Source organism: Pseudorasbora parva, chromosome 8 (assembly GCF_024679245.1).
Source record: "Pseudorasbora parva isolate DD20220531a chromosome 8, ASM2467924v1, whole genome shotgun sequence".
Lineage (NCBI taxonomy): Eukaryota > Metazoa > Chordata > Actinopteri > Cypriniformes > Gobionidae > Pseudorasbora > Pseudorasbora parva.
Window position 1 is genome coordinate 22,250,940 of NC_090179.1, and position 25,903 is coordinate 22,276,842.

Below are 25,903 nucleotides of genomic sequence, written 5' to 3' on the forward strand. Positions count from 1 at the left end.
TTTTAATGTAGCTCAGCACTGTCACCTGCAATCCATCTCAGTCAATCTTACACTTTGTCTAAAAGTGTCTGTATGGCCCACTGCTGTCACCCCCTGATGAGGAGCAGTACTTTTGAATAAACCTAGCTTTGTAACCCCCCATACTTTTCCCTGAAATTTGGTACAATTTCTCTTTCCTACCCATTCAAACATGTTTTAAACACTCTCTATACAGAGAGGTAAAAAAGAGAACAGTGAAGTAATAACCCACATTGTGAGACACTAGAACTAGCTGTGAGGACTGAATTGCACATGGCTCACCCTGGGCAGCTCGCAACTTGCCTTTCATGGTTGAAAATATTCTTTTCTTTTAATCCCCTATCCCCTTTTACAGCATTTTTTAATAGATTACGACTTTTAACTGTACTATGCACTTTTTTCTATTCATGTCAGTCTAATTCCTAATAACACACTTTCAGGTACACACGTCTCCTCTAATATAATTGTGTTCAATTATTCATGTTATTCTGCTCCTAAAATGTCATGCAATCTTTTGGTTTCTGTATATGAATCTGCATTAAACAAAGAGTTAAGAGCTATAGATTAGTAGTTAGAATACACAGGATACACAGCTACTTTTAAACATAGTGTTTAGTTTTTCACAGTTTTAATGTCGTAAGTTCTCATTTTAGTCAACAAATAGGTACATTGCTAGTTTTACTATTAAATCAAAGTTTGATGATAATAATAGTAATAATTTTGATGAAATTTTAACAGTTTTTGTTTTTCTGACATGCTAATGTAGAGTATATACAGCAGTTCATGTTGTGTGTAAATATTGTTTTACTGTAATATACACAACATAAGGCAAAACATTATGACCATTCTAACAAGGCCACATATTAAGGTCTGGGTGGATTAGATTGAAAGCAAATAATCAGTTCTCATAATCAAAGTGTTAGATGCAGGATACATTTATTTTTGGATGCAATGAATTGTTTTGACAAGGCTTGTGGGTTGCTCTTGGTCAGCAGTGGTGAACATTTACCAACAGTGGTCAGAGGAGGGACAAACCACAAACCGGCGACAGGGTGTGGGACATGCCTAAGGCTCATCAATACACAAAGGAAACAAAGGATAGTCTGAGCCAACAGAAGGTCTACTGTGGCACAAGTCACTCAAAATTTTACTGCTGTGTATGAGTGCCTATGATGACCCTTGTCCACCTTTGAAAGCACCTACAAATGGCACGTGAGTGTCTGAACTGGACCTTGGAGCAGTGGAAGAAGGTTGTCTGGTTCGATGAGTCCTGTTTTCTTTTACATCACAAGGCTGGTCGTCTACATGTGTGCCGTTTACCAAGGAAAGTGATGCACCATGATCCACTGTGGGACAACGACAACCCGGGAGGGACTGTGATGCTCAGGGCAATGTTCTGCTGAGAAACCCTTGGTCTAGCCATTCATGTGGAGATCAATTTTACACATGCAACCTAAACATTGTAGCAGACCAGGTACACCCCTTCACGACAATGGCATTATCTGGAGGAATTGGCATTCAGTAGTACAATGCACACTGCCACACTGCACACATTGTTTAGGAATGGTCTGAGAAATTTGATGAAGTGTTCAAGTTGTGCCTCCAAATTCCCCAAATTCCTCAATCCAATTTAGCATCTATGTGATTTGCTGGACCAACAAGTTCGAATCCACCTCGCAACCTACAGAACTTGATGCTAATGTCTTGGTGCCAGATACCACAGGACACCTTCAGGGGTCTTCAGAGTCCATGCCTCGGTGGGTCTGTGCTGTTTTGACAGTACATGGAGGACCAACCTCATATTAGGGCAGACGGAAATAATGTTTGGGCTCATAGTTATGTATATAAGATGCATTTAGAAGAGTTAACTCGCTAGCAAAGTCTGAAGCACTGTGTGCTAATACATAGTCAACAATACAGACTTTTTTTTTGTATCAGCAGGGCCTAATTGCCGAAGCTTCTCAACTACATAATTTTTGGTGAAGTTCAGATGTGGTGCTCATGTGGGAGCTGTCGGTAATATCATATCTTCACAGATCGTCATGATTTGCTTTTCCACACTTTTTCTCCACATTTTTTTATTAGAAAGCATGATGTCACAAAGCAGTACTGCAAGCCTGTGAATTGAAGTAGTGTAGATTTTGTAGTAGTGGACTGGATTACTGATTTTGCTGAAGCTTTTTTTGTGTTGTTGACCTATGAGCCTTGTTTCGATTACACACAGGAACAGATTCAGCTCTCTGCATTCGCCTGGTGTGGGGGTGGAGTGGAGATGCATGGGTTGTGCCAGATGTTTTTTTTGGTTTTCTTATTCCTATTGGTCAGTGGCAATGCTGTTTTTGAGACTGCCAGGCACTAGAAAGAACCTTACAGCAATTCAAATTGTCTCATGCTGGATGTGGAAGCCAAGGTGTACATCACTCTTCCAGACAGAGTGTTTCATGTGGAAGTTAATAATGTTATGTGAATAACATGATGTGTAACAGTTCATAGGAAAGAAAGAGACCACTGAAGGTGCATAGGCACCTATTGTATCTGTTGGCGTTCTTTTTTTCTTCTTCTTCTTTTTCTCCTTCTTCCACTCCACCTCCTTCTGCTCCTTTTCTACCGCTCCTTCTTCTTCTTCTCCTTCTTCATCTTCTTCTGCTTCTTCTTCCGCTCTTGACTCTATGGCAGCCCATAGAACTGCTTGGGGGAAAGTGGCACATAGATAGAGGACCGTCTGGACTACCCATAGGAATGAAAAATCCAAAGCGAGATCTCTTTAGCATCTCAAATGTTTCTCCTAGACAAAAATGAGGTTAGTTTAAGATCAAATGGAGACTTTTGCCTTAAGTCTTATGTTTCTGATGGTTGTCTCCTGAGACAAAAACTCTCTCCCAGTGGTCTCCTTTAAAGTTTTACTATAGATCTCAACAACATCACACACTGTGCTTATATTTTACTCCTTAGCTTGAAGAACTGGATTGCTCCTCTAAAGATTCAGAAAAGTCATTACATCATTACAAGATCTCAATAACATCTCACACTGTGCTCAATTTTTTCTCCTTACTGAGAGACTCTGGAACTCTCACTTTTGTCACCTCTAAAGATTCATAAAATATCTCAACAACATCACAAATTGTGCTCAGATTATTCTCCTTAGCTAAAGGCTCTGGTGCTCTCACATTTGTCAAACAAATGATGTGCCCTATGCACATAAACTGTACAGCTTTCTTATTGTACCAACAAATAAGAGTAATGTTAACCTTATTTACTGATGTATCTTCTAAATCTATAGAGAAGATAAAAGTGAGAGGTTCAGAGTCTTAAGTTAAGAAAAGTCTGAGCACAGTGTGATGTTGAGATCTCTTCTAAACTTAAGAGGAGGCAAATGTGAAAGCTTCAGAGTCTCTTGCTGAGGAGAAAAGTCTGAGCACAATTTGTGATGTTGTTGAGATCTTATTTAAATCTTCAGAGAAGACAGGTGCGAGAGCTCCACTGCTTCTTGCTAAGGAGAAAAATCTGAGCACAGGATGTGATGTTGTTGAGATCTCTTATGAATCTTCAGAGAAAGCAGGTGTGAGTGCATCTTGGTTACACATGTAACTCTCATTCCCTGAAGGAAGTGTGGAAGAGGCTTTCGCTGAAGGGATGGTAGCCACCATCAGTGGTGGTAAGCTACTCAAACCTGTCACGTCCCCTTCAGGAGCCACACGTAGAGGTTCCAGAGGTTGGGACGCGGGTGCCATACGGTGCCCCCTCTCTGAGAAAGGAGTTCCTTCCTCAGAGGAATAGGCCAGGGAGTTGCTGTCGCAAGGAGTATGAGTTCGGAGAACCAGGTCTGGCCAGGCCAATACGGGGCGACCACTAGCACCTGCTCCCTGTCCTCCCTGATCTTGCACAGGAGCTTTGCGAGAAGGCTTACTGGGGGAAACACATATTTGCGTGGGTCCCGCAGCCAGCTGTGCGCTAGTGCATCCATGCTGAGGGTCCCCTCGGTCAGGGAATAGTACCAGCGGCAGTGGGAGGAGTCGTGGGAGGCAAACAGATCTATCTGTGCGTCACCGAACTGGTCCCACATCAACTAAATCGCTTGGGGATGGAGTCTCCATTCCCCTGGGAGAGGCTGAAACCGTGGCGGCTCGTCTGCCGCATGTTTCAGGTCCCTGGGAATGTAAATGGCACTAAGCGACCTCAAGATGCGTGAGCATAGACTACCCTGTCGGTTTATGTACGCTACTGTCGCAGTATTGTCGGACCGGACCCAGTACGTGCCTGTCCTTGAGCAGGGCTCGGAGGCGGTGCAGGGCAAGACGTATGGCCAGCAACTCGAGGCAATTGAGATGCCATGCATGCTAAGATTCCTTCCAGGCCCCAACGGCAGCATGACCATTGCATTGAAGGCAGATTGAAGGCAGCTGGCTTTCTAAGCGAACCCCCCATTTCGTCAGTACTGACGTAAATTGGAGTGTACTGACTGAAAAGGAACTCCAGTGTTTCTCGCCAAGGAGAAAAATCTGAGCACAGTATGTGATGATGTTGAGATCTCTTCTAAAACTTTAAAGGAGACAATTGTGAGAATGTTAGAGTTTTTGTCTTAGGAAACAAGTATTAGAATCAGGAGACTTAAGAAAAAGTCTCCATTTAATATAGGGGTGTGCATTGGCACTGCCTTCACGATTCGATTCGATTACGATTCACCAGGTCACGATTCGATTCAATTCGATTCTACGATGCATTGTGATGCATCAAAATTCTACTGCACACAAAGCAAATTTTTCATCAGTCATGAGGCAATACAAGCAGATATTAAACAACAGATTGTATTGGCTGCTATGTGTCTCCTGTATCTTTGACATAAAAGTTATTAAATAAAATAAAATGTAATTAAATAAAATTAAATAAAATGCAATTAACCCTTAAATGCATGACTGTTTCACCAAACATTCTTACATATTCAGGTCGTTAGCGACCCGGATCTATATTTAACATGGATAGACCTCTCTACCTGTCGTGATAATATATAAAACTCCTGATTTTAGAGTAACAGCTACAGAAGAATAAAATAAAACCTATTTCGTTAACTTTTGGAGCTTGGAAGGATTCAGTTTGAGCAGATGTTTAATACCATCATCATATGACCTCGTCAGAGTTTACCAGTAGATTCAGCATCTGTGTCATATTCGCGATCTCGAGCATATTCTCCAAACTCATTTTCAACGTCTTCAAAATCAATATTTTGATCACTGACAGCTTCTTGACCACATCCATCATCAAGAGACAGTGACACTAACATATGATTGTGTTTAGTACTTGCTCTCTGAAGTAAATCACTAACCCATTTCAAGTTTTGCAGATTATAATTATTGTTTCGTTTTCTGTCAGAGGTAACTATGAGTGAAACGTCACTTCATCATTGGGTATCAGACATTGCCACCTTGTGGAATAAAGGGGAATTGCACATAATCGATTATGGCACTTTGCCGCATCGATGCTGAATCGTTCATGCCCCGCATCGCGATGCATCGCCGAATCGATTATTGTTGACACCCCTAATTTAATATGAATGTAACCTCATTTAGGTCTTGCAGAAACATTTGTTAAAGTTTTTTTTTTTTTTCCTTTCTTCTGGGTAGCTTAAAGCTGCTGTCCGTAACTTTTTTTGTGTTCAAGATTTACAAAAATGATATAATGAGAATGTACAACATGAATCCATTTTCCAAACCGTGTTTTTATCTTACCCTGAATCATTATGGTACACTTATAATAAGTATTTATATTGGGACTATTTCAGGCCAGACTGGTAGGTACCGCTGCAGAGGAGCACAGTCCCTGCGTGATCTGCCATAGACATAAGGAGAGAGAAGTAGCTCCGGCTGCAATGTTCTTCCGCAAGATCCATGCAGTTCTGTTTATTAACCACTAGAGTGCAAAAAGTTACGGACTGCAGCTTTAAATGTGATTGAAAAATAAATGTGAAAATAGGGCACTGTTTGATGGGATAGCCATTTGAAGTGGTGTCTGAAACCATAGTGGATGTTAAATGCACTCATTCAATCCTACAATGCACCACAATAACGGTGTGCAACTGATGTACGCTCAACGAATGGAAAATACCGATAATGCACTGTGAGAGTCACGCAAATTCTTGTTGAATTTCTGCATCTCACCAGGAGATAGCGCCCGCAGCTAAATCAATCATCTATACATTTTTCAAGCCATACTGGTACAACGTAATATACAGGTGTAAATTCCTTTTACCGTAAATTGATTATTAAATTGCTTAATTTCGGTTTATACATGCTAGTTTCAATGGCAGAATTCAAGATAAATCTTTTCATTACTACTGGAGCTCCCAGTTTTCCATGTTTCAAATGATTATTAAACAGCAAGCACAAATATGCAAAAGTGCCAGCTTCCAGCGCCAAATTCACTCACTTGTTTTTCATTCACTCCTTCAAATGGACCATATTAGTAATGTAGGGAATAGTGGGAATGAGGGTATAGGGGGTGATTTAGTACATAGCATTGATGTGTGTTATGAGAACCATAACCTGAGGCTACCTGCATTGATTCGGCACAGTGCCACCAAGTGGTCAGGAGATTTTACATTTTTGCTTTACAACTTCTGAACAGTTTGGCCAAAAATCACAAACAGTATCAGTATATGTGACTTTTTCTTCTGGCTCACATAAAATAGCAAAAGAAATGTTACAGATTGTCTAAAGTATGCGAATATCTAAAGAATGCAACATGTTGTACACACATGCATACACAAGTGCAGAAGATGAAGGACTGTTATATGAAAAACAGCAGTTGCTGAGATTAATACACAATCGTGAACCTCCAAACCTCTGCAACCCGCAAATAAACACTCAAACACGTTTCACAGTCACACCAGGTGATGAGGCCCTAGAGGAGCCCTCCTAAAGTATGTAAAAGAATTTGTCTCTGGCTTGCCAAGTAGGTAATTCTGTGTGGCATTCTGCATTGATTTATTCTTCATTTGTCAAACGCTGCAGTCTTTTTTGTCTTTTTCCACAAAGGGACGGGTTATAGAGAAAGCAGTATAACATAATGAAGTGTTCAATTACTGCAACAAAGAGTTCTGTTTTACAATGGAGCAACATCAGCTAACCACAAACCTTTCTCTCTCTATCTCTCTAAACGCAAGCAAGACTTCACAAATTAAAGTCGTGCATCACTCCAGCCCATTGTTTTCAATAGCATAGACAGTCTTTTCTCACCAGTGTCTTGAGAGACATAGAAAGATTCCCGCAAGAAACATCAAGCACACAAGCAAAAAGTCCTGTTGAACATAACTTCAGTTTTTGCATTTAACAAAAGTAATAAAAGCCTCAGTACTCAAGACGGTGATATAGCTGTCTGTGGATGGATTTCTGTGCCATTTAATTGGATATGTTGTTGTTCATATAGCTAGTTGTAAGAATGTTGACATGTTGACTACCTTTACCTAACTGAGCCAATTAATTACATGTGATGATACACGATAGATAGATAGTGATCCAGGGTCCTTACTGTTCTTAACAGTGCCCGAATTTGTGTACACGATATACTGTTTCATGAATTAGGAAGCTATAGGGCCCTATCATACACCCATCGCAGCAAGTATTTTTTGCTAGTGTCAGTTATCATTTTCACGTCCAAGCATTTAAATAGCAAATTCACCCATGGGTGTGCTTGTATGAAAATGAGGTGTGTTCAGGCAAAACTTTGGCCCATTGCTATTTTAAGGCAACTGATATTATGTGTTATTTTTTTTTGTTATATAGAGGGAGCGTTAGTAATATGCACCTATAGGCGGGTGCACAACACACGCAGACTCTTCTTATCACACACACACACACACACACACACAGAGATGCACTGCAGCACATAACATTTTTTATATATTAAAAATTCAAGAATTTCTCTCTGGAGAAGCGTTCAGTCTTTCCAATTGCAAATTCCGCCATGCAAATAGCGAAACCGCCATGATGCAAGCCATTAATGCGCATTATAGCACCCTTTGTGGCAGTCATGGGAAATGCAGAACTCATTTATGTTGCATTTGGACACATTTGGAACATTTGGATTTAAGTCCATGTACTTGTGTAGAGTCTGTTTTGGTGTTTAAATGCTCGAGCACACACACGGTTAATGACCTTTGTTAATGTTTAGCTGGTCAAAAAAAAACCAAGTCCAGTTCTGCTGTGTGAAAGCTTTTGTGTAAAACTCCAGGGGCTGAATAAATTCTTCTTTTGGCTTCGTTTTCCCATTTTCCTGGCTTCAGAAGATAAGGCATAGTATGACTCCAGACCCAATTACAGTATATTTGCTGTGGCCTGCATTAATACTTACTCCCTTTAAAGGGATCATTTTTAATTTCACTTCTGTATATGTCCAACTATCCATTTTGATAAGGATCTTCCACATATACTGCTGTTTGGGCTGATCTTAAGGATAGTGCACTGCGTAGGGAGACTGTGAGAGGACATATGCATTGATTATCTGTTTGACGCCATGCCAGATTCATTACTCTTTGCAAATAAGAGATAGTGTTTGCAGTGATTGTTCATATTCACAATCGATTAAATGGTACAGGAAGAAGTGTTATTAAGTAAAAGAGATATCAGTCATTCTATTGATCTGTTTAGTTTTGCTTGAATCATGAATTGATCTTCTAATGAGATCCAGAAGACAGGGAAATTAATGAAAAATACATTTTCCCCCAATTTGGAGATCGACCAATCTATGCCTATTCACAAATCTCTTAGATTGCATATCTTTACTAATGAAATTATGCATTCAATATTAGTTTTAAACTCTAATGGCTGTTCAGATTAATGTGGGCTGGAGAATAATTTATTGAATTTAGATTTTGGGGGTTCTTTTTTTAGAAAGACTATAATATAATATTTAGAGAAAAATGCACACTAATCAGTCATCGTATTAACGTCCCATTTTCCAGGTTTAAATAGTGCCTTTTGTACATTGAAGGAAGGACTAAGACAATGGGCAATCGATTGCATACTGTTAAACTAAAATAGATTATCTGTTTAATAAAAGCGATGCTAATCTCATCAATAAAATGACTGATGGAAATGTTAAAGGTTTTTCTGTCATTTATTGCAAATACAATGCAAAAAAGATTTATTATGGCAATTACTGTAACGATTGAGCTGAAAAACCTTAACACTGTAAACTGAGCTAAATAACTGCTAGTGTGTTGATTAGCTCACTCAAATGCATCTTATGCAAACGAGAATACACTGTTGGAGCATGCACGCTATATGTAATATTCTAAATAGTCTCTACAACTTAAAACAATAATAGCAGTCTATAAAAGCATAGATAATCCACACTACAGTAAACAACTAAAAAGTAGCTAATAATTCAGTATACTTTCAGAACATGTTTTGCTAATCTTACCTGTCCAATACATGTTTAAATTAATACAATATACAGTATTAAAAATAAATATATATTTAGTTGAAAGTTTGTTGTATTATAATTTTCTTTTGCTTAACAACTGGAAAAGATGTACAGAATTTTGACAAACTTTAAAGCCCACATTTGTCAAAAGACTACTAGGATGACAACTAAAATGAATAAAAAATAAAAAAGGTAATTGCGACTTATCTGACAATTCTGACTTTTTTATTGCAATTGCGTGATGATAACTTGCAATTCAGATATTGACTTGAAATTCTGACTCGCAATTGCGTGTTATAACGTCTGTATTGTGAGATGTTGTAATTCTGAGAAAAAAAGTAATTCCCTCCCTCAGAATTAGACTTTAACAGACGCAATTGCGAGATATTCTGCAATTCTAGCTTTATTTCACACAATTGCGAGCTTACATCCTGCATTTCTGACTTTACAACTTACAATATTGAGTTTATGTTTTGCAATTCTGAGAAAAAAAAGTCTCAAAAGTTGTGAGATAATTTTTATTCTGTGGTGGAAACAGACTTCTATAGAAAACAAAAGAAAAACTTGCAGGGAAGTATTTTTACATAATTAATCATTTAATGTGTTTATTCAATGAATGTTGGAATTATTTAATATTCACTTTAATATTCAATGAATGTTTAGCAGGATTTTGTTATGTGTAACTGGACTGCTTCCAAATATTCAGAAATATGTAGTGAGATTAAAAACTGTAGATGCTGATCTGTTTTTGGAATTGGACTGTAAATGGAAAAACAGCTCCAGTTGCTTATAATTATGCTTTACAATTCTTGATGAATGAAATCTTTAAAGAAATGTGTCACTTAAAAATAATAATAAAATAGAATAGCTGGTCGCTGCTGTCATATGAATAGAGAATGACACATCTTAAATGAAGCAGAGTTGATCATTTCAGACAGTGTAGTAACAAATGACTGGTGGTGGTCAGACCTCCTGAGATGAAACTGTGAATATGACAGCTAATCAATTTGTTCTTCTTTTTATGTTCAGGCCATCCCCAGTAAAACAGCAAATTAAAATCTGTCATATGCACACACACACACACACACACACACATACAAAAGGAGCCCTAGAAGGCTCCGGGATAAGTTTACAGTTTATGTCAAGTTTATAGCCTGGGTGCCAGTCGAATTTAGCCTCGCCCACAAGATTTGAGGTCGGGAAGTTTGGTCTGGACTGGACTTTATCCGTTGCGGAGTATAGCTATGCTCAAACCAGACGTGTTCGGACCAATGAAATTGTCAGGGCGAGCTTTATACGATGGTTGACAGATGATCAACAGTAACATACTTGTGCACGTCAGCATTGACGAATATAACACAATTTGTTATAATCAAAAACTGAGAACTTGTTCTTATATGCATTCACCTTTACTATTTTACAAAATGATGATCATGTCGGTAAGAACTCCGTGTATCCTTAAAATCGGCAATGATCGTTAACTACGTTTATCTTCCTCTTCTTCTACTTCCAGCTTGTGTACAGTTGAGTTCCCTTTCGTTCAGTCACTCCGACGTAACGTCAGTGACTGACGAATGGGGGGTTTCGCTTAGAAGCCTGTCATCTCCGAGACTAGAAAGCGCCCAATGGCAGTGCCAATGCCATGGGCATGCGAGATTTGCATGCGTAACTCCGCCTACCCACGTGGGTATATAAGGAAGTAGCTGGCATCATCGCATTATGTTTTAATGCTTCGGAGCCAAGGGTTACATACCTTTCACTCCTACAAGCCTTCTGAGTTAAGTCAGTTCTTCGAGACGATCAGGATCTTCCAGTCGGTGTTGGTGTTCGGCGCGTTCCAGCGGTCACATACTTCCTGCCTGCTGGTCAGACGATTGGTTTCCAGTTGGTGTGTGGTCCCCTGGGCGCTTCGGCATCGACTGCGAGGTTAATCCTCTCACAAAAGAGCTCACACGTGGCACGTCCTTTTCAGGATGTCTCGCCCGTGTGCTTCTGGGTGTGGCCGGTCTCTACACTCTTCTGATGGGCACTCGCACTGTCTGGCATGCTTGGGCTTCCAGCATGCTCAGGCGGCGCTTGTGGATGAGTCATGTTCTCACTGCGGGAACATGGCCATCTCCGTGTTGCGGTCGAGACTCAATGATCTCCGTGCGGCCGCCGGAGTGAGAGTCCCCTCCGTCACCCCCCGATCTGACGTGTCCGCGGCCTCGGTCTCATCCGGTCCGCGGGGCGTCTCTTCGGCTGGTGGCCAGGGTGACCTGAGGGTGATGGTGTGGAATACAGCTCCGACGCTCACGCCTCGGCCCACACCCCCCTCTGTTGCACCGGTACCCGCGAGCGTTGTGATGGAGCCCGCGGCCTCGGTCTCGGCTGGTCCGCGGGTTTCGTTCGGCGCTCCAGAGGAGGACGAGATGTCGGTGACCGCATCGCAAGGTGGGCTAGAGTCCTCCGAGGATGAGGATTCGGCTGTGCTGCCGCCTCCGGGCGCGCCAGCATTGTCCGAGTCGGACCCGGAGTTGACAGCCATGCTTGCCCGGGCTGCCGCGGCGCTCGGTCTGGAGTGGAACCCTCCACCCCGGCCGGAGCGTTCGCGGTTAGATGATTGGTTTTTGGGTGCGCCACGACAGGACAGCCGTCCTGCCGTGCCCCCAATTCCTTTCTTCCCGGAAGTGCATGAGGAGGTTGCGCACTCGTGGAGGGCCCCCGTGTCTTCTCGCGAGCGTTTGGCAACCTCTTCCGCCTTCTCCGCCCTCGATGGGGCGGCGGCTAGAGGGTACACTGGGGTCCCCCCGGTGGAGCGTTCTGTGGCGATGCAACTGTGTCCCCAGAGCGCCTCCTCCTGGCGTGGTGACCCTAAGCACCCCTCCAAGGCCTGTAGATTCACATCTTCAATGGTGTCGAAGACCTACAGAGCTGCGGGGCAGGCCGCCGCTTCTCTGCATGCCATGGCAACCCTCCAGGCCTACCAGGCCAAGTTGCTGTGCGACATGCACGAGGGTGGAGCCGACCCAGGGCTCAGAGATGAGCTGCGTGCCGCGACCGACCTCGCTCTCCGGGCGACGAAGGTTACCGCACGCTCCCTGGGCCGGGTGATGTCCACATGCGTGGTCCAGGAGAGACATCTATGGCTCAACCTGGCCGATATGCGGGACGCCGAGCGGACTCGTTTCCTCGACGCCCCCATATCCCAGGCTGGGCTATTCGGCGGTGCGGTCGAGAGCTTCGCCCAACAGTTCTCGGCCGCCCAGAAGCAGACTGAGGCTATTAAGCATATACTGCCCCGGCGGCCCGCTGCTGCACCCCAAGCGCCGCCGGCACAGTCGCCTCAGCTGCCTCGCCGCCGAGGGCGGCCTCCTGCGGTCCCCCCCGCTCCCGCGCGGCCACAGCAGCAGCCTTCACCCGGGCCGCGCCGCGGAGCGCGCCGCAAGAAGCCGCCCCAGTCCGCGCCAGCCCCGCGGCCCGCTAAACGCCAGGCCAAGCGGCGCTCCTGACGCGGACAGCTCAGAGATGGGCAGTTCTTTCCAGGAGACGGCAGCAGGGCCGCTCCTTCCCCCGGTGGAGGGCCGGGGGAGAATCTTTCGTTCCGCTGCCGCCCCCCGGGGTGGCAGCACCCTAATGTGGTTAAAGAAAGAACTGACATACCCATCTCTGAGCACACAGAGACCGGTGACGGCAGTGTGCGCCGCCCCCGAGCCACGCCGCTCTCGTCCCTCTCTGTCGCGAGCCCCCTCTCAGAGCAGACCCCAGTGGAACGCGAGTCCTTCCCTGGTCTCCTCTGTCAGGGCGCAGCTGTTACCGCCGCCCCGACACCGGGCCGCTACGCCACCCGAGTCCGGGCCGGTAACGCTGCCTCGCTGCCCCACCGAGGGTACGCCGGTGCTCCGCATGACCCCGTTGGTACACTCCCTGGGAGCGTGGCTACAGCTGCCGGGACTGTCCCGCTGGGTCGCACGGACCATCCGGCTCGGCTACGCGATTCAGTTCGCGCGAGGTCCTCCCCGCTTCCGGGGTGTCCGGTACACCGTGGTGGGGTCCAATGCCCCAGTCATGCGTGCGGAGATCGCATGCGTTCTTTTCGAATGCGTTCGTCCATGCGATTGGTTTGCAGCGATCGACCTGAAGGACGCGTACTTCCATGTGTCCATCCTTCCGCGACACAGACCGTTCCTACGGTTTGCGTTCGAAGGGCGGGCATATCAGTATGCTGTACTACCATTCGGGCTAGCTCTGTCCCCTTGCGTCTTCACGAAGATTGTCGAGGCAGCCCTTGCGCCACTCCGGCAACAAGGGGTTCGCATCCTGAACTATCTCGACGACTGGCTCATACTGGGCCACTCTCGGGACCGGGTGTGCGAACACAGAGACCTGGTTCTCCACCACTTAGCTCGTTTGGGCCTTCGGGTCAACTGGGAGAAGAGCAAACTCTGCCCCGTGCAGAGGATCTCTTTTCTCGGTATGGAGATCGACTCGGTCGCCATGTGCGCGCAGCTTACCGGCTTGCGTGCGCAGTCGCTGCTGACTTGCCTCAGGCAGATAGAGAGCAAGCGTGCGGTTCCACTGAAATTGTTTCAGAGGCTCCTGGGGCATATGGCATCTGCAGCCGCGGTAACGCCGCTCGGATTGCTTCATATGAGACCGCTTCAGCACTGGCTTCGCGATCGAGTCCCGAGATGGGCATGGCGGTCTGGCACGCTCCGGGTCCCAGTGACTCAGGCCTGCAGACAGACACTCACCCAGTGGTCGAACCTCAGTTTTCTACGGGCAGGAGTGCCCTTAGAACGAGTTTCCCGGCATGTTGTTGTGTCAACAGATGCGTCCACCACGGGTTGGGGTGCCATGTGCAATGGACATGCAGCTGCCGGCTCTTGGTCAGAGAGCCAGAGCCGCCTGCATATCAATTGCCTCGAGTTGCTGGCAGTACGGTTCGCCCTGCACCGCTTCCGAGCGTTGCTGAAGGGTCAACACGTACTAGTCAGATCGGACAACACGGCTGTAGTAGCGTACATCAACCACCAGGGCGGTCTACGCTCCCGCCGCATGTCTCAACTCGCCCGCCATCTCGTTTTATGGAGTCAGAAGCGCCTGAGGTCCCTTCGTGCTGTCCATATCCCGGGGATCCTGAACCGTGCAGCCGACGAGCTCTCACGGGTTCAGCCAATCCCTGGGGAGTGGAGACTCCATCCCCAGTTGGTCCAGCTGATTTGGGATCAGTTCGGGGACGCACAGGTAGATCTGTTTGCCTCCCACGCCTCGTCCCACTGCAGCCTGTACTATTCCCTGACCGAGGGCACGCTCGGCACGGATGCACTGGCGCACAGCTGGCCGCGGGGCCTACGCAAGTATGCGTTTCCCCCAGTGAGCCTTCTTGCACGTGTTCTGTGCAAGGTCAGGGAGGACAAGGAGCAGGTCATTTTGGTCGCCCCGTACTGGCACGGCCGGACCTGGTTCCCAGAACTAGTGCTCCTTGCGACAGCCCCTCCCTGGCCAATTCCTCTGAGACAAGACCTACTCTCTCAGAGACGGGGCACCCTGTGGCACCCGCGTCCCGATCTTTGGAACCTCCACGTGTGGCTCCTGGACGGGACGCGGCAGGTTTGAGTACCCTACCACCTCCGGTGGTGGCTACTATCACTTCCGCTCGGGCCGAGTCCACGAGACAGGCCTATGCGTTGAAGTGGAACTTCTTCGTCAATTGGTGCTCTTCTCGCCAAGAAGACCCCTGGAAATGCCCGATCGGGTCTGTGCTCTCTTTCCTCCAGGAAGGGTTGGATCGAAGGCTGTCTCCATCCACCCTGAAGGTTTATGTGGCCGCTATCGCCGCCTACCATGACCTCCTGGACGGGAAAACGGTAAGTAAGCACGACCTGGTCCTCAGGTTCCTGAGAGGTGCGAGGAGACTACATCCTCCTTGTGCTCCTCTCGTACCCTCTTGGGACCTCTCAGTAGTTCTAAGTGCTCTGCAGAGGGCCCCATTTGAGCCTTTGCGGTCAGTAGATGTTAAGTTCTTGTCTATGAAGACAGCGCTCCTGACCGCACTGGCCTCCATCAAGAGGGTAGGGGACCTGCAGGCATTTTCGGTTGACGAAGCGTGCCTGGAATTCGGGCCGGCCGACTCTCACGTGATCCTGAGACCCCGGCCTGGATATGTGCCCAAGGTTCCCACCACTCCGTTCAGAGACCAGGTGGTGAACCTGCAAGCGCTGCCTTTGGAGGAGGCAGACCCAGCCTTGGCACTGCTCTGTCCAGTACGCGCCCTTCGCGCTTACGTAGACAGGACACAGTGTTTCAGGACCTCAGACCAGCTCTTTGTCTGTTATGGTGGGAAGCTGAAAGGGAAGGCTCTCTCAAAGCAAAGGCTGTCTCACTGGATAGTGGACACCATTGTTTTGGCTTACCAGCAGCAGGGACGCCCATGTCCCCTTGGGGTCAGGGCCCATTCCACCCGGAGTGTGGCCTCCTCTTGGGCTTTAGCACATGGGGCTCCGCTGACAGACATCTGCAGAGCTGCAGGCTGGGCGACACCAAACACATTCGCCAGGTTTTATAACCTCCGAGTGGAGCCTGTATCCGACTATGTACTCGCCTCTACAAGTGGCCGGTAATGGATTGGCTCAGGTGTCTTCGCTTGCTCGCCATTCCACTCCACGGACTGGATACGTGCGATATTCTTCTCAGGTGAGTTCCCCGAGAGCCCTGAGCTCCTCCAGCACTGACGTCGCCGACGCCAGTAAGTCTGCCCTTAGCCCAGACACTCGTGTCCGGCCAGGTGCCCCATGTGCATGGTTCCCCTCCGGCGACCCCCACATGTGTATTTCCACCATAAGCCTCCCTGAGCGGGTGTATTCCCTTGGCAACCTTGCCACCTCCTGGGGTTAAAAATCCACCTTCGGCTGGTACCCCAGTGATCTTCCGTATGCAGCCCCCCCGGGGTCATACGTGTATCCCTAAGTCCTCCCTACGGGTAGGCATCTTGGCGCATATCTCCTCCTGGAATATGCCTCCCAGTGTACCTTGGTATTCCTGCGTTAAGTAGAGGCCTTTGACCGTCCTAACTTGCATCAGGGTTCTCACGCTTGCGCAGGGCACTGGAAGACAGCCGAGTGGCGTTATTGCATTGGGACCCCCATTCGTCAGTCACTGACGTTACGTCGGAGTGACTGAACGAAAGGGAACGTCTCGGTTACGTATGTAACCCTCGTTCCCTGAGGAGGGAACGGAGACGTAACGTCCCGTTGCCACATCCGCTGTACCGCTGGAACGGAGTTCAACTTGGCTCCTCAGCAGGTAAAACATAATGCGATGATGCCAGCTACTTCCTTATATACCCACGTGGGTAGGCGGAGTTACGCATGCAAATCTCGCATGCCCATGGCATTGGCACTGCCATTGGGCACTTTCTAGTCTCGGAGATGACAGGCTTCTAAGCGAAACCCCCCATTCGTCAGTCACTGACGTTACGTCTCCGTTCCCTCCTCAGGGAACGAGGGTTACATACGTAACCGAGACGTTCTGCTGACAACTATGTGTTGTTCCATTTCTCTAATTCAACTGAGGTCTTTCATGGTTCGTTTGAAACACGCCTCATAATCATAGCCCACTGGAGCAGTATCAAACTCATATTCTGACTAGAATTGAGTACGGCAACATCAGGGTTTAGGCTTACCAGGGTTAGGTGCTGCAACATCAGTGTTATTCACCATCATTTCCCTCTGGTTTTAGGGATCAGTTATGGGGGGTTATGTTTATAGATGTGGTGAGAAATAAATTTTCAATCATGAATATTGTTCCAGGATCAACAAAATATGTTGGTAATACTTTATAATACTAATATGCATTAATTCATACTTAACTAATGCACAAATAATCTTGAGTTAATGTGTGGCGATGAACTAACCCATTTATTATTGATCACTGCATCAGCAACTAATGAACATTCTACATGATTAATAGATTAAGTAATAATTAAATTGTTATTAGTTAAATGTGTCATAATATATTAATTCCCTAATAACATATTATATTAACTAATGGTTTAAACAAACGTGTTAATTACCACAATGGGTCAAAGCCATTTATTTTAACTTCCAGTTGTCTTTAATTAATTATTAGCTAATTATTTACTAATGTATCATTATGTTACACATTTACTTGTTGAGGCATAGGACTATTAACTAATTTAAAATTAATTCAAAACTACAATTACATATTACTTAATCAATTAGTTAAGTCATGTGCCACAACAATTAAAGTCATAACATGATAGATTTATAAATCATTAGCTAATGATTAATTAAAGCAGACAACTGAAAGTTGAAATGCACGGCTTTGAACCATTGTGGTAATTAACACGTTCGTTTACACCATTAGTTAATATAATTTTTTATTAGGGAATTAATACATGACACATTTAATTAATAGCAATTCATATATTATTTAATCTATTAATCATATAGAATCTTCATTAGTTGCTGATGCAGTAATCATTAATATATGTTTTAGTTCTGTATGAGACATACATTAACTGATAATTATCTGTGCATTAGTTCAGAATTAAATAATGCATACTAGTGCACCCGTATTGTAAAGTGTTACCAATGTGTTGATCCAGAAACATGCCTGTCTTGGAAAAATCAGGGTGACCAAGAATTAGAAATTAGTGCAGATGTTACTGAAATGAGGCCTGTTGAGCTCTAGCTCTCTTCCCTTCTGGAGATTATAAGAGCTCTCTTATCTTCTGAGAGCTCTGACCTCTGTAACGCTCTTCTCAGCTGGCAGAAGCCGCCGTCTGTGCCACGATTCTCCACTGATTGAGAGCGAGACTCTTTGACACTCTCACTATGATTTTAATAGCAGTATCTCTGAAACTTTAAACATGACATTTTTTAGATTTACTGCGGTTTGTTGTAACCTCTGTGACTCCTGTGTTAGCAGACGGTCCTCGGCCCTTGCAGAAAGAGATCACCTCCCTCAGAGCCTTCATGCTGCTGTTCCTCAAACAGCTCATACTAAAGGTAAGCATTATTTCATGTATTCACATAATATGTAGCATACAAATGAAAAAAAAAATGACATGACATCTGTCCCCTATCATATCATCCTTTAATTTGTATTGACTATCCATAGTTGTGGTTTTTGTATACTCTTAGAAGAAACTTAAATGGTTCTATTGACGCTACGTATTTAGAACCTCAAAAAGGTTCACTACAAAAAATGTTTTTCATATTTAGTACTTTTGTCTTGTTTCTAGTCCAAACATCTAAAAATTCTTAAAACAAGATGTATTTACCAGACAAGAAAAAGTAATCATCTTGTTTTGGGAAAAAAATAACTCAACCAAAATAATCTGCAAATAATCTGCCAGTGGGGTAAGTAAAATAATATGCAAACTTTCCCTTATACACTCCTATCATTTTTCTAAAAGTCAATTTAATTTTCGTTTTGTGCATGTGCTGATTTATCAAAGTATTGAGAACAACAGCTCTAGGGCTGTTGCTTTGGCAGGTTTTTGCTCTCATTCACCAGCCCCAGCTGTTTACAATTTTCTAACAGGACCGTAGGAAAAAGTGTACACTTGTTCAGACCAGTGCTAACATATCAAGAAATCTGTCAGGTGGCCAAGGCACAAGCAAACAACAATTAGCTCTCAAGCTGCCTGTGCTCTCCCAGTAATGGGAAACGTGTGCATTCATCAGCACCACTCCAACTAGACAGTTCATGCTGTGTTCCTAATAATAAGAGACGGCTTGTAAAAGTCATGACTCAAATTCACTGTGAACATTAATTTCAGCAAACACAAACAGCCTCACTGCATTTTAACTCATTGTTATTTTCTGTTTTTTCTTCTACTTTCTATTTATATTTCATAGTTTGTCAGCGGTATGTTGGAAGTAGCGGCTTATAAGTGCATTTGGCCGTTTAACAACAGCATATTTAAAAAGTAGCACCACTCAGCGTTTTGTTGACTTTTTTTATTCATCAGGACCGAGGTGTTAAAGAAGATGAGCTTCAAAGTATTCTCAACTACCTGCTGACCATGCATGAGGTGGGTATTCACCATAGTACACCATTCATACATATTGTATATCAGACATATATGTTTTAGAAGATTTCCTATTGTTTCAGGTTCCTAAATGGGCCCAAATTTTTTTGTTAAATGGGTGAAATTATATATATATATATATATATATATATATAGAGAGAGAGAGAGAGAGAGAGAGAGAGAGAGAGAGAGAGAGAGAGAGAGAGAGAGAGAGAGAGAGAGGATTTCAGCTGTGGCGTGTAACAGTCACGGTTGGGAGCGGGTTGAATTTTATTGAAGTCTTATAAAAAGTCATCTGTTATAATCGCTTTGTGCATTTAACCAGCCCCACGTGATTCTGTTGAGCTTATGAATGTGATGTTTAATAATCAGAGGAATTCAGATTAGTCATTGCTGAAATGCCAGAGTTTTGTTCAGAGCGTGCTCTCATTTACTGAAATTTACCCTCTAATCACAAACAACAAAGCAGAGATGTACGTGCGATGTACGTAATAGATTCATTCATCATACAGTGATTGACAGTTTTTTTTTTTTTCTATTTCAGCAATAAAGTAATTTCAAACAAAGATCACACCAGAACCATAGTGAATCTGATTTAACTGTAATTTTTTAATGTTTAACTTGCATAAGGCTGGCTTGACGTTCAATATTCACAAATTTAGGGACCATCTCTAAAGTTAGTTGTGACATTGGTATACTTCAATAGCATTTAAAGAGAATGACTTACAGTCATAAAACCAACTGTAAAGTGTTAATCTAGGTGCCGGGTATAATGCACACCTTCACATGAAAATCACATACAAATATGGATATGTATTTCACTAGGCTACTGTATGGCTACAGTGATGAGAGTGATTTTACTTGATCACTTGAGTGCTATCAAGTGTTTAATTGATTATTAGTTTTTTTTTATAGAAATAAATAAAATACATTTGTCTGACAGTTCCCACAGTCACATATGGTCACCGGTTTTGCCCCTCTTTATCATACTTTATCAGGTCTTGGCTAAATAAATTTAGGTTCATACAACAAACTTAACCAATTAGAATTTGTTGGAGAAATGTAATTACATTTTGTGGAAAAGTTTAATAGACTTAATTGAATTAAGTTCTTTCAACTCCTTTTTTTTTAGTGGAGTATTTAAGATAAAAAAGTATTCTGGGGGATGATTTGGGAAATGTGGGAACAATTGGGTAACTTGAAGATGTTGAAAACACCCCTTCTGAAGTATGGTTAAGAAAGTATGGTTATTCAGAATAGGCATATGTATAGAAGCTCTATGTAGTCCAAAATACTTTCAATCAAATGAAGCTGAGAAGTAATGACAAAATGTAAATAATATTGAGTTGATGAGATTTTGGCATGGACACAGGGCTGGTAATCTTTGGGTAAGCATGGGTTATTCCAATATAAAATCCTACTAATGTAAATTTTACACACCCAGAAAAAATGCTAAAAATTTGGAAGAGAAAGGCCACCTTTTGACCTGTAAAAGAATAGATTTCTTAACCCACAGTGGTTTAATGCTGTCCAAGTTTTTAAAGAAAGATCTAGTGATGAAAATCAGAATGTGTTAAAAAGGATAAAGTAATCCAGTGCAGACATTATATAGGGGTAGTATCTGGTCAACCTGCAACTGAATGACTTCCTGCAGGTCGGAGGTGATCCCAAATAAAAAGAAGCGGCAGGCACTCTGGGAGCTCAATCAGATTTTAGCCCAAGCTCCGGGCTGGCTCGCCAATTTGTGGTCGATTTTTTTTCCCCCTACTGACCTGATTTAAGTTTACTTGGGGCATCTCCGGTGGGCACCCATGCATCGACAGTCAACACTTATCAATGTTTATACTCTAGCACTGCGTCTACAGTCGACAACCGGTTTCGACGTCTTGCCCTTTTTTGAACAGTATCACTCGGGAATAATATCTCTAATGCGCCACTAAACACTATCAATTGAGAATAGAAGTAAGATCTCTAGTATCTAGCCTGCTATGCAACAATAATCAAACAGACTCCAGACAATGCCTTAGAATATGCTTTAATTAGGCCGGAGATATTGTTTAAAGTTGAAGCGTGCTTCGCTGTAGAATTGTAGGATTGTAAGTAAAATAAAGGAAAGTGAGATAAGAGTATATAGATAGCTTGAATTAAATTATCGGATCTTATCTCTGATCTTGGTCTGCCTCTGAATGGTCTCTATCTCTGTCGTGATCTTTTTCTAAAACTCTGTCTTGAACTAATTCTTTGTTTGTGTTCTGAGATTTGAAACTCAAATGTCTGCGCATCCTCCTATCATATTTAGGTCAGGGATGACTGTGTCCCCACCCCTCACCATAAATTACCTGTTATCTGTGGTCTCTTAACTTCCCTCTCTCTAAGCAGAGCTCATTTAGCCTTCGGTGAAGTACCCCTTTAAATGCAGGATGTGTTTACTCAATGCATGATGTGTGTTTACTCAATGCAGGATGAGAACCTCCATGATGTTCTTCAGCTGCTTGTGGCCCTCATGTCTGAGCACCCTGCCTCTATGATTCCTGCATTTGACCAGAGGAATGGCATCCGGTAAGAAGCCTCATACGCCACATAGAGTCAAATTTCATTATTTTTCGTCTTGTCTCCCATGATGGAGTTGATACAATCATGAATAATTCACAAGACTCGACATAGAAAATTGCAATGATCTTTTCACATATTTTTTTTTCTCCTGACAAGCGGGATAAAGCTCACATCCTGCATGTCAAGCTAATGAAATATAGATGGATTTGATAAAGTTTGGTTTTGGCTCAAAATAACTGATATGACTTTGATGAACAGCTTCATGGTGGTTTAAACAATGCCATTTCCTCTCAAGTATTAATTATTATTGTCTGCAAAATATGAATTTTCTTAGAATCTGCTGCTTGATGCATTGAAAGAATTAAGTATTTGGCACATTCCCACTGGTTCTTGTTTTCAACATAACATTCAGTGATTGATTCATAATAATTTTCTGTTTAGTTTTAATTTAATTCACTTAATTTCTTTCCAGGGTGGTGTACAAACTACTGGCTTCCAAGAGTGAAAGTATTCGAGTTCAGGCTCTGAAAGTGCTGGCATATTTTCTCAAACACTTAGGCCACAAGTAAGTACATCCATTCTACTCTTTTCCAGAGTCACTTTCACATACAAGTATTCCAAGAGTCATTATATTTTCTCAAGTCAATCCGACGAAGTGGAATTTGTTGGTTACATAAGGACAGAGCCCTCAACACTTTATGAAATTTTAAAGTACTTAGGATTATTTGAAGTATTTTCTAGATGGCTCCAGGGCATTTTTAAAGAAAGGTACCAATAGTGAGATACTCTACCCATAAGCCCATAAGCCTCTTCTTTTAATTAGTTTGTGATTGTGTACCTGTATGTTGATATGTGTGAGTGTGTATCTGTGTAGGGATGGGTGGTCATGGTCACGTCAATTTTTTAAAAATTAATAAACTAAAATGTATAGTTAAAGCATATATATATATATATATATGCTTTAACTATAACACATTAATTAATTAACGCAGACAATAATTTTATCCCGCAATAATGCAGTTATTTATTATTATATTGAAAGGCCGTTGGTCACTGTCCATTGGTCACAGGAGAATACACGGCTGTCTGTAGCCTAAGCCAAGGGCTTGACATTCTTTGTCTGGGATAAGGGAGTCCCATTCATAAGGGAGTCAATGACTCACTTATGAAGACGATCACTTGCTGCCCCCTATTGGCGGTTATGTTTAAAAGTATGATTGCATGTTTTATTTAGAACATCAATCTTATAACATTATTTATTGCAGCTGTATTTTTTGCAGTTTAAATTATTTAATTTGATTGGCAACAGCCTAGTGTTTTTACTATTATAACTGAATTTATTAATCAAATGTAAGAATTTAACATGAAAGATGATGCATACATTTAATAAGATAATAAAAAAAAAGGCCTTTATAAAATTAAATAACACCCTGGGATGAATATCACAAATATGCAGATTTAAGTAGGCCTATGTAAAAGCTGACAGAACATTGATAAGAATATTACTACAGAATCAATATATGTATACCACCAATTTAATTTAATTTGATTAAATTAATGTTTAAGTTTGATATTTACAAGAAATATTGTAACTGTTACTAACTTTTAACTGCTGTAAAAAGCACCTTATTTGTTTAAAGTGTTTGCAAACCATATGTTATTGCTCTTGTGTTCATATAGCAGCACTTTTGTATTCATTATTGATTTGTGCGGATACTGCGATTAATCACGATTAATCACAGAAAAACATGTGATTAATCGCGATGAAATATTTTAATCGTTGCCCAGCACTAATATATATATATATATATATATATATATATATATATATATATATATATATATATATATATATATATATATATACATACATAATCCATAATCCATGTCTCCTTTACATGTAAATAATGTAAAGCATTCCTTTCCACTGATAGTCATGCAAGCATATGTACTGCAGTACTGAACACTTACAATATGATAAAGGCCATCCAAGAGTTTTTTAGAACTTTACAAGTCCACTGACATTTGCAGAATTGTACAGCAGTTAGCCTAGAGTGCAGATAAAACCCATATTTGCTTTTTGTTGTCATTAGCTTATCCATCGTTGAATGGTTACCATCCTGCATGCTCACAGGCACTTTAAAACATATTTTTTCCTGGTTGTCATTTTACTGCACTGTCCCCATTTGTCTGCACTTGCTGTTGGCCAGGACTGCATTTAGAGGGCTTAGCATCCTGACAATACCTCGGCATACCTCGTGCTGCTGGATAGTTTGTGATTGTGAAAGTCACAGCTCTTCCATTAAGAGAGTGTAGAGGTGGTTGCATCGTTAATTTTGTGCGAAAAACTGAAGATACATGACGTCATGCAAAAGGTGGCAAGCTCAGTCGTTATCGAGGCCTTTTCCTGCTAGCTTGACATTAGCTGTGAAATGTATGAAAGCTGGCATTTTAACTTCAGTACGTTTTCTTTTTGTGTGTGTGTTTTGTCACAGGAGGAAGGTGGAAATAATGCACACAAACAGTCTCTTCACACTTCTTGGGGAACGACTGATGTTGCACTCCAACACACTGTCAATAACTACATACAACACACTATATGAGGTAAAATAAAAAAGATTGTTCTGCTCTGGATGTAGATTGGTCCATACAGTATTATAGTTGTGCTAAAATATGCAATTTAATATAAAAAATTATATACAAAACAAAAATAGACAACTGTTGTAAAACTTTATTTTATATAAAATATGTTTTAAATTAACAGTCTGTATTTATTTAATGTATTTAATTAAAATACAGTAATATTGTGAAAAAAAATAAATATTATTATGATTTTAAATGACTGTTTTCTATTTTAATACAGGTCCTTCAAAAAAAATTTGCATAATGTGATAAAGTTCATTATTTTCCATAATGTAATGATAAAAATTAAATATATTTTTTTTCATATATTTTAGATTCATTGCACACCAACTGAAATATTTTAAAATATTAGCATATTTCATTTGACCAAAAAAATGAAAAGTGTTTTTAATATAAAAAAGTCAACCTTCAAATAAATATGTTCAGTTATGCACTCAATACTTGGTCGGGAATCCTTTTGCAGAAATGACTGCTTCAATGCGGCGTGGCATGGAGGCGATCAGCCTGTGGCACTGCTGAGGTGTTATGGAGGCCCAGGATGCTTCGATAGCGGCCTTAAGCTCATCCAGAGTGTTGGGTGTTGCGTGCTCAACTTTCTCTTCACAATATCCCACAGATTCATGGGGTTCAGGTCAGGAGAGTTGGCAGGCCAATTGAGCACAGTAATACCATGGTCAGTAAACCATTTACCAGTGGTTTTGGCACTGTGAGCAGGTGCCAGGTCGTGCTGAAAAACAAAATCTTCATCTCCATAAAGCTTTTCAGCAGATGGAAGCATGAAGTGCTCCAAAATCTCCTGATAGCTAGCTGCTTGACCCTGCCCTTGATAAAACACAGTGGACCAACACCAGCAGCTGACATGGCACCCCAGACCATCACTGACTGTGGGTACTTGACACTGGACTTCAGGCATTTTAGCATTTCCTTCTCCCCAGTCTTCCTCCAGACTCTGGCACCTTGATTTCCGAATGACATGCAAAATTTGCTTTCATCCAAAAAAAGAACTTTGGACCACTGAGCAACGGTCCAGTGCTGCTTCTCTGTAGCCCAAAGGTGGCTTGACCTGGGGAATGCGGCACCTGTAGCCCATTTCCTGCACACGCCTGTGCACGGTGGCTCTGGATGTTTCTACTCCAGACTCAGTCCACTGCTTCCGCAGGTCCCCCAAGGTCTGGAATCGGTCCTTCTCCACAATTTTCCTCAGGGTCCGGTCACCTCTTCTCGTTGTGCAGC

The 25,903-nt window shown here is 42.7% G+C and overlaps 1 protein-coding gene across 7 annotated transcripts in view; it reads left to right on the forward strand.

The window, feature by feature from the left end:
* nbeab (neurobeachin b) overlaps nucleotides 1-25,903 on the forward strand; it is a 408,948-nt gene that overhangs the window by 147,759 nt on the left and 235,286 nt on the right. For all 7 annotated transcript variants that reach the window (XM_067450409.1, XM_067450410.1, XM_067450412.1 and 4 more), the window contains 5 exons: nucleotides 18,367-18,446; nucleotides 19,415-19,477; nucleotides 21,936-22,033; nucleotides 22,500-22,592; nucleotides 24,523-24,631. In XM_067450409.1, coding sequence (XP_067306510.1) covers nucleotides 18,367-18,446; nucleotides 19,415-19,477; nucleotides 21,936-22,033; nucleotides 22,500-22,592; nucleotides 24,523-24,631 — 443 coding nt within the window. The remainder of the gene's footprint in view (nucleotides 1-18,366; nucleotides 18,447-19,414; nucleotides 19,478-21,935; nucleotides 22,034-22,499; nucleotides 22,593-24,522; nucleotides 24,632-25,903) is intronic.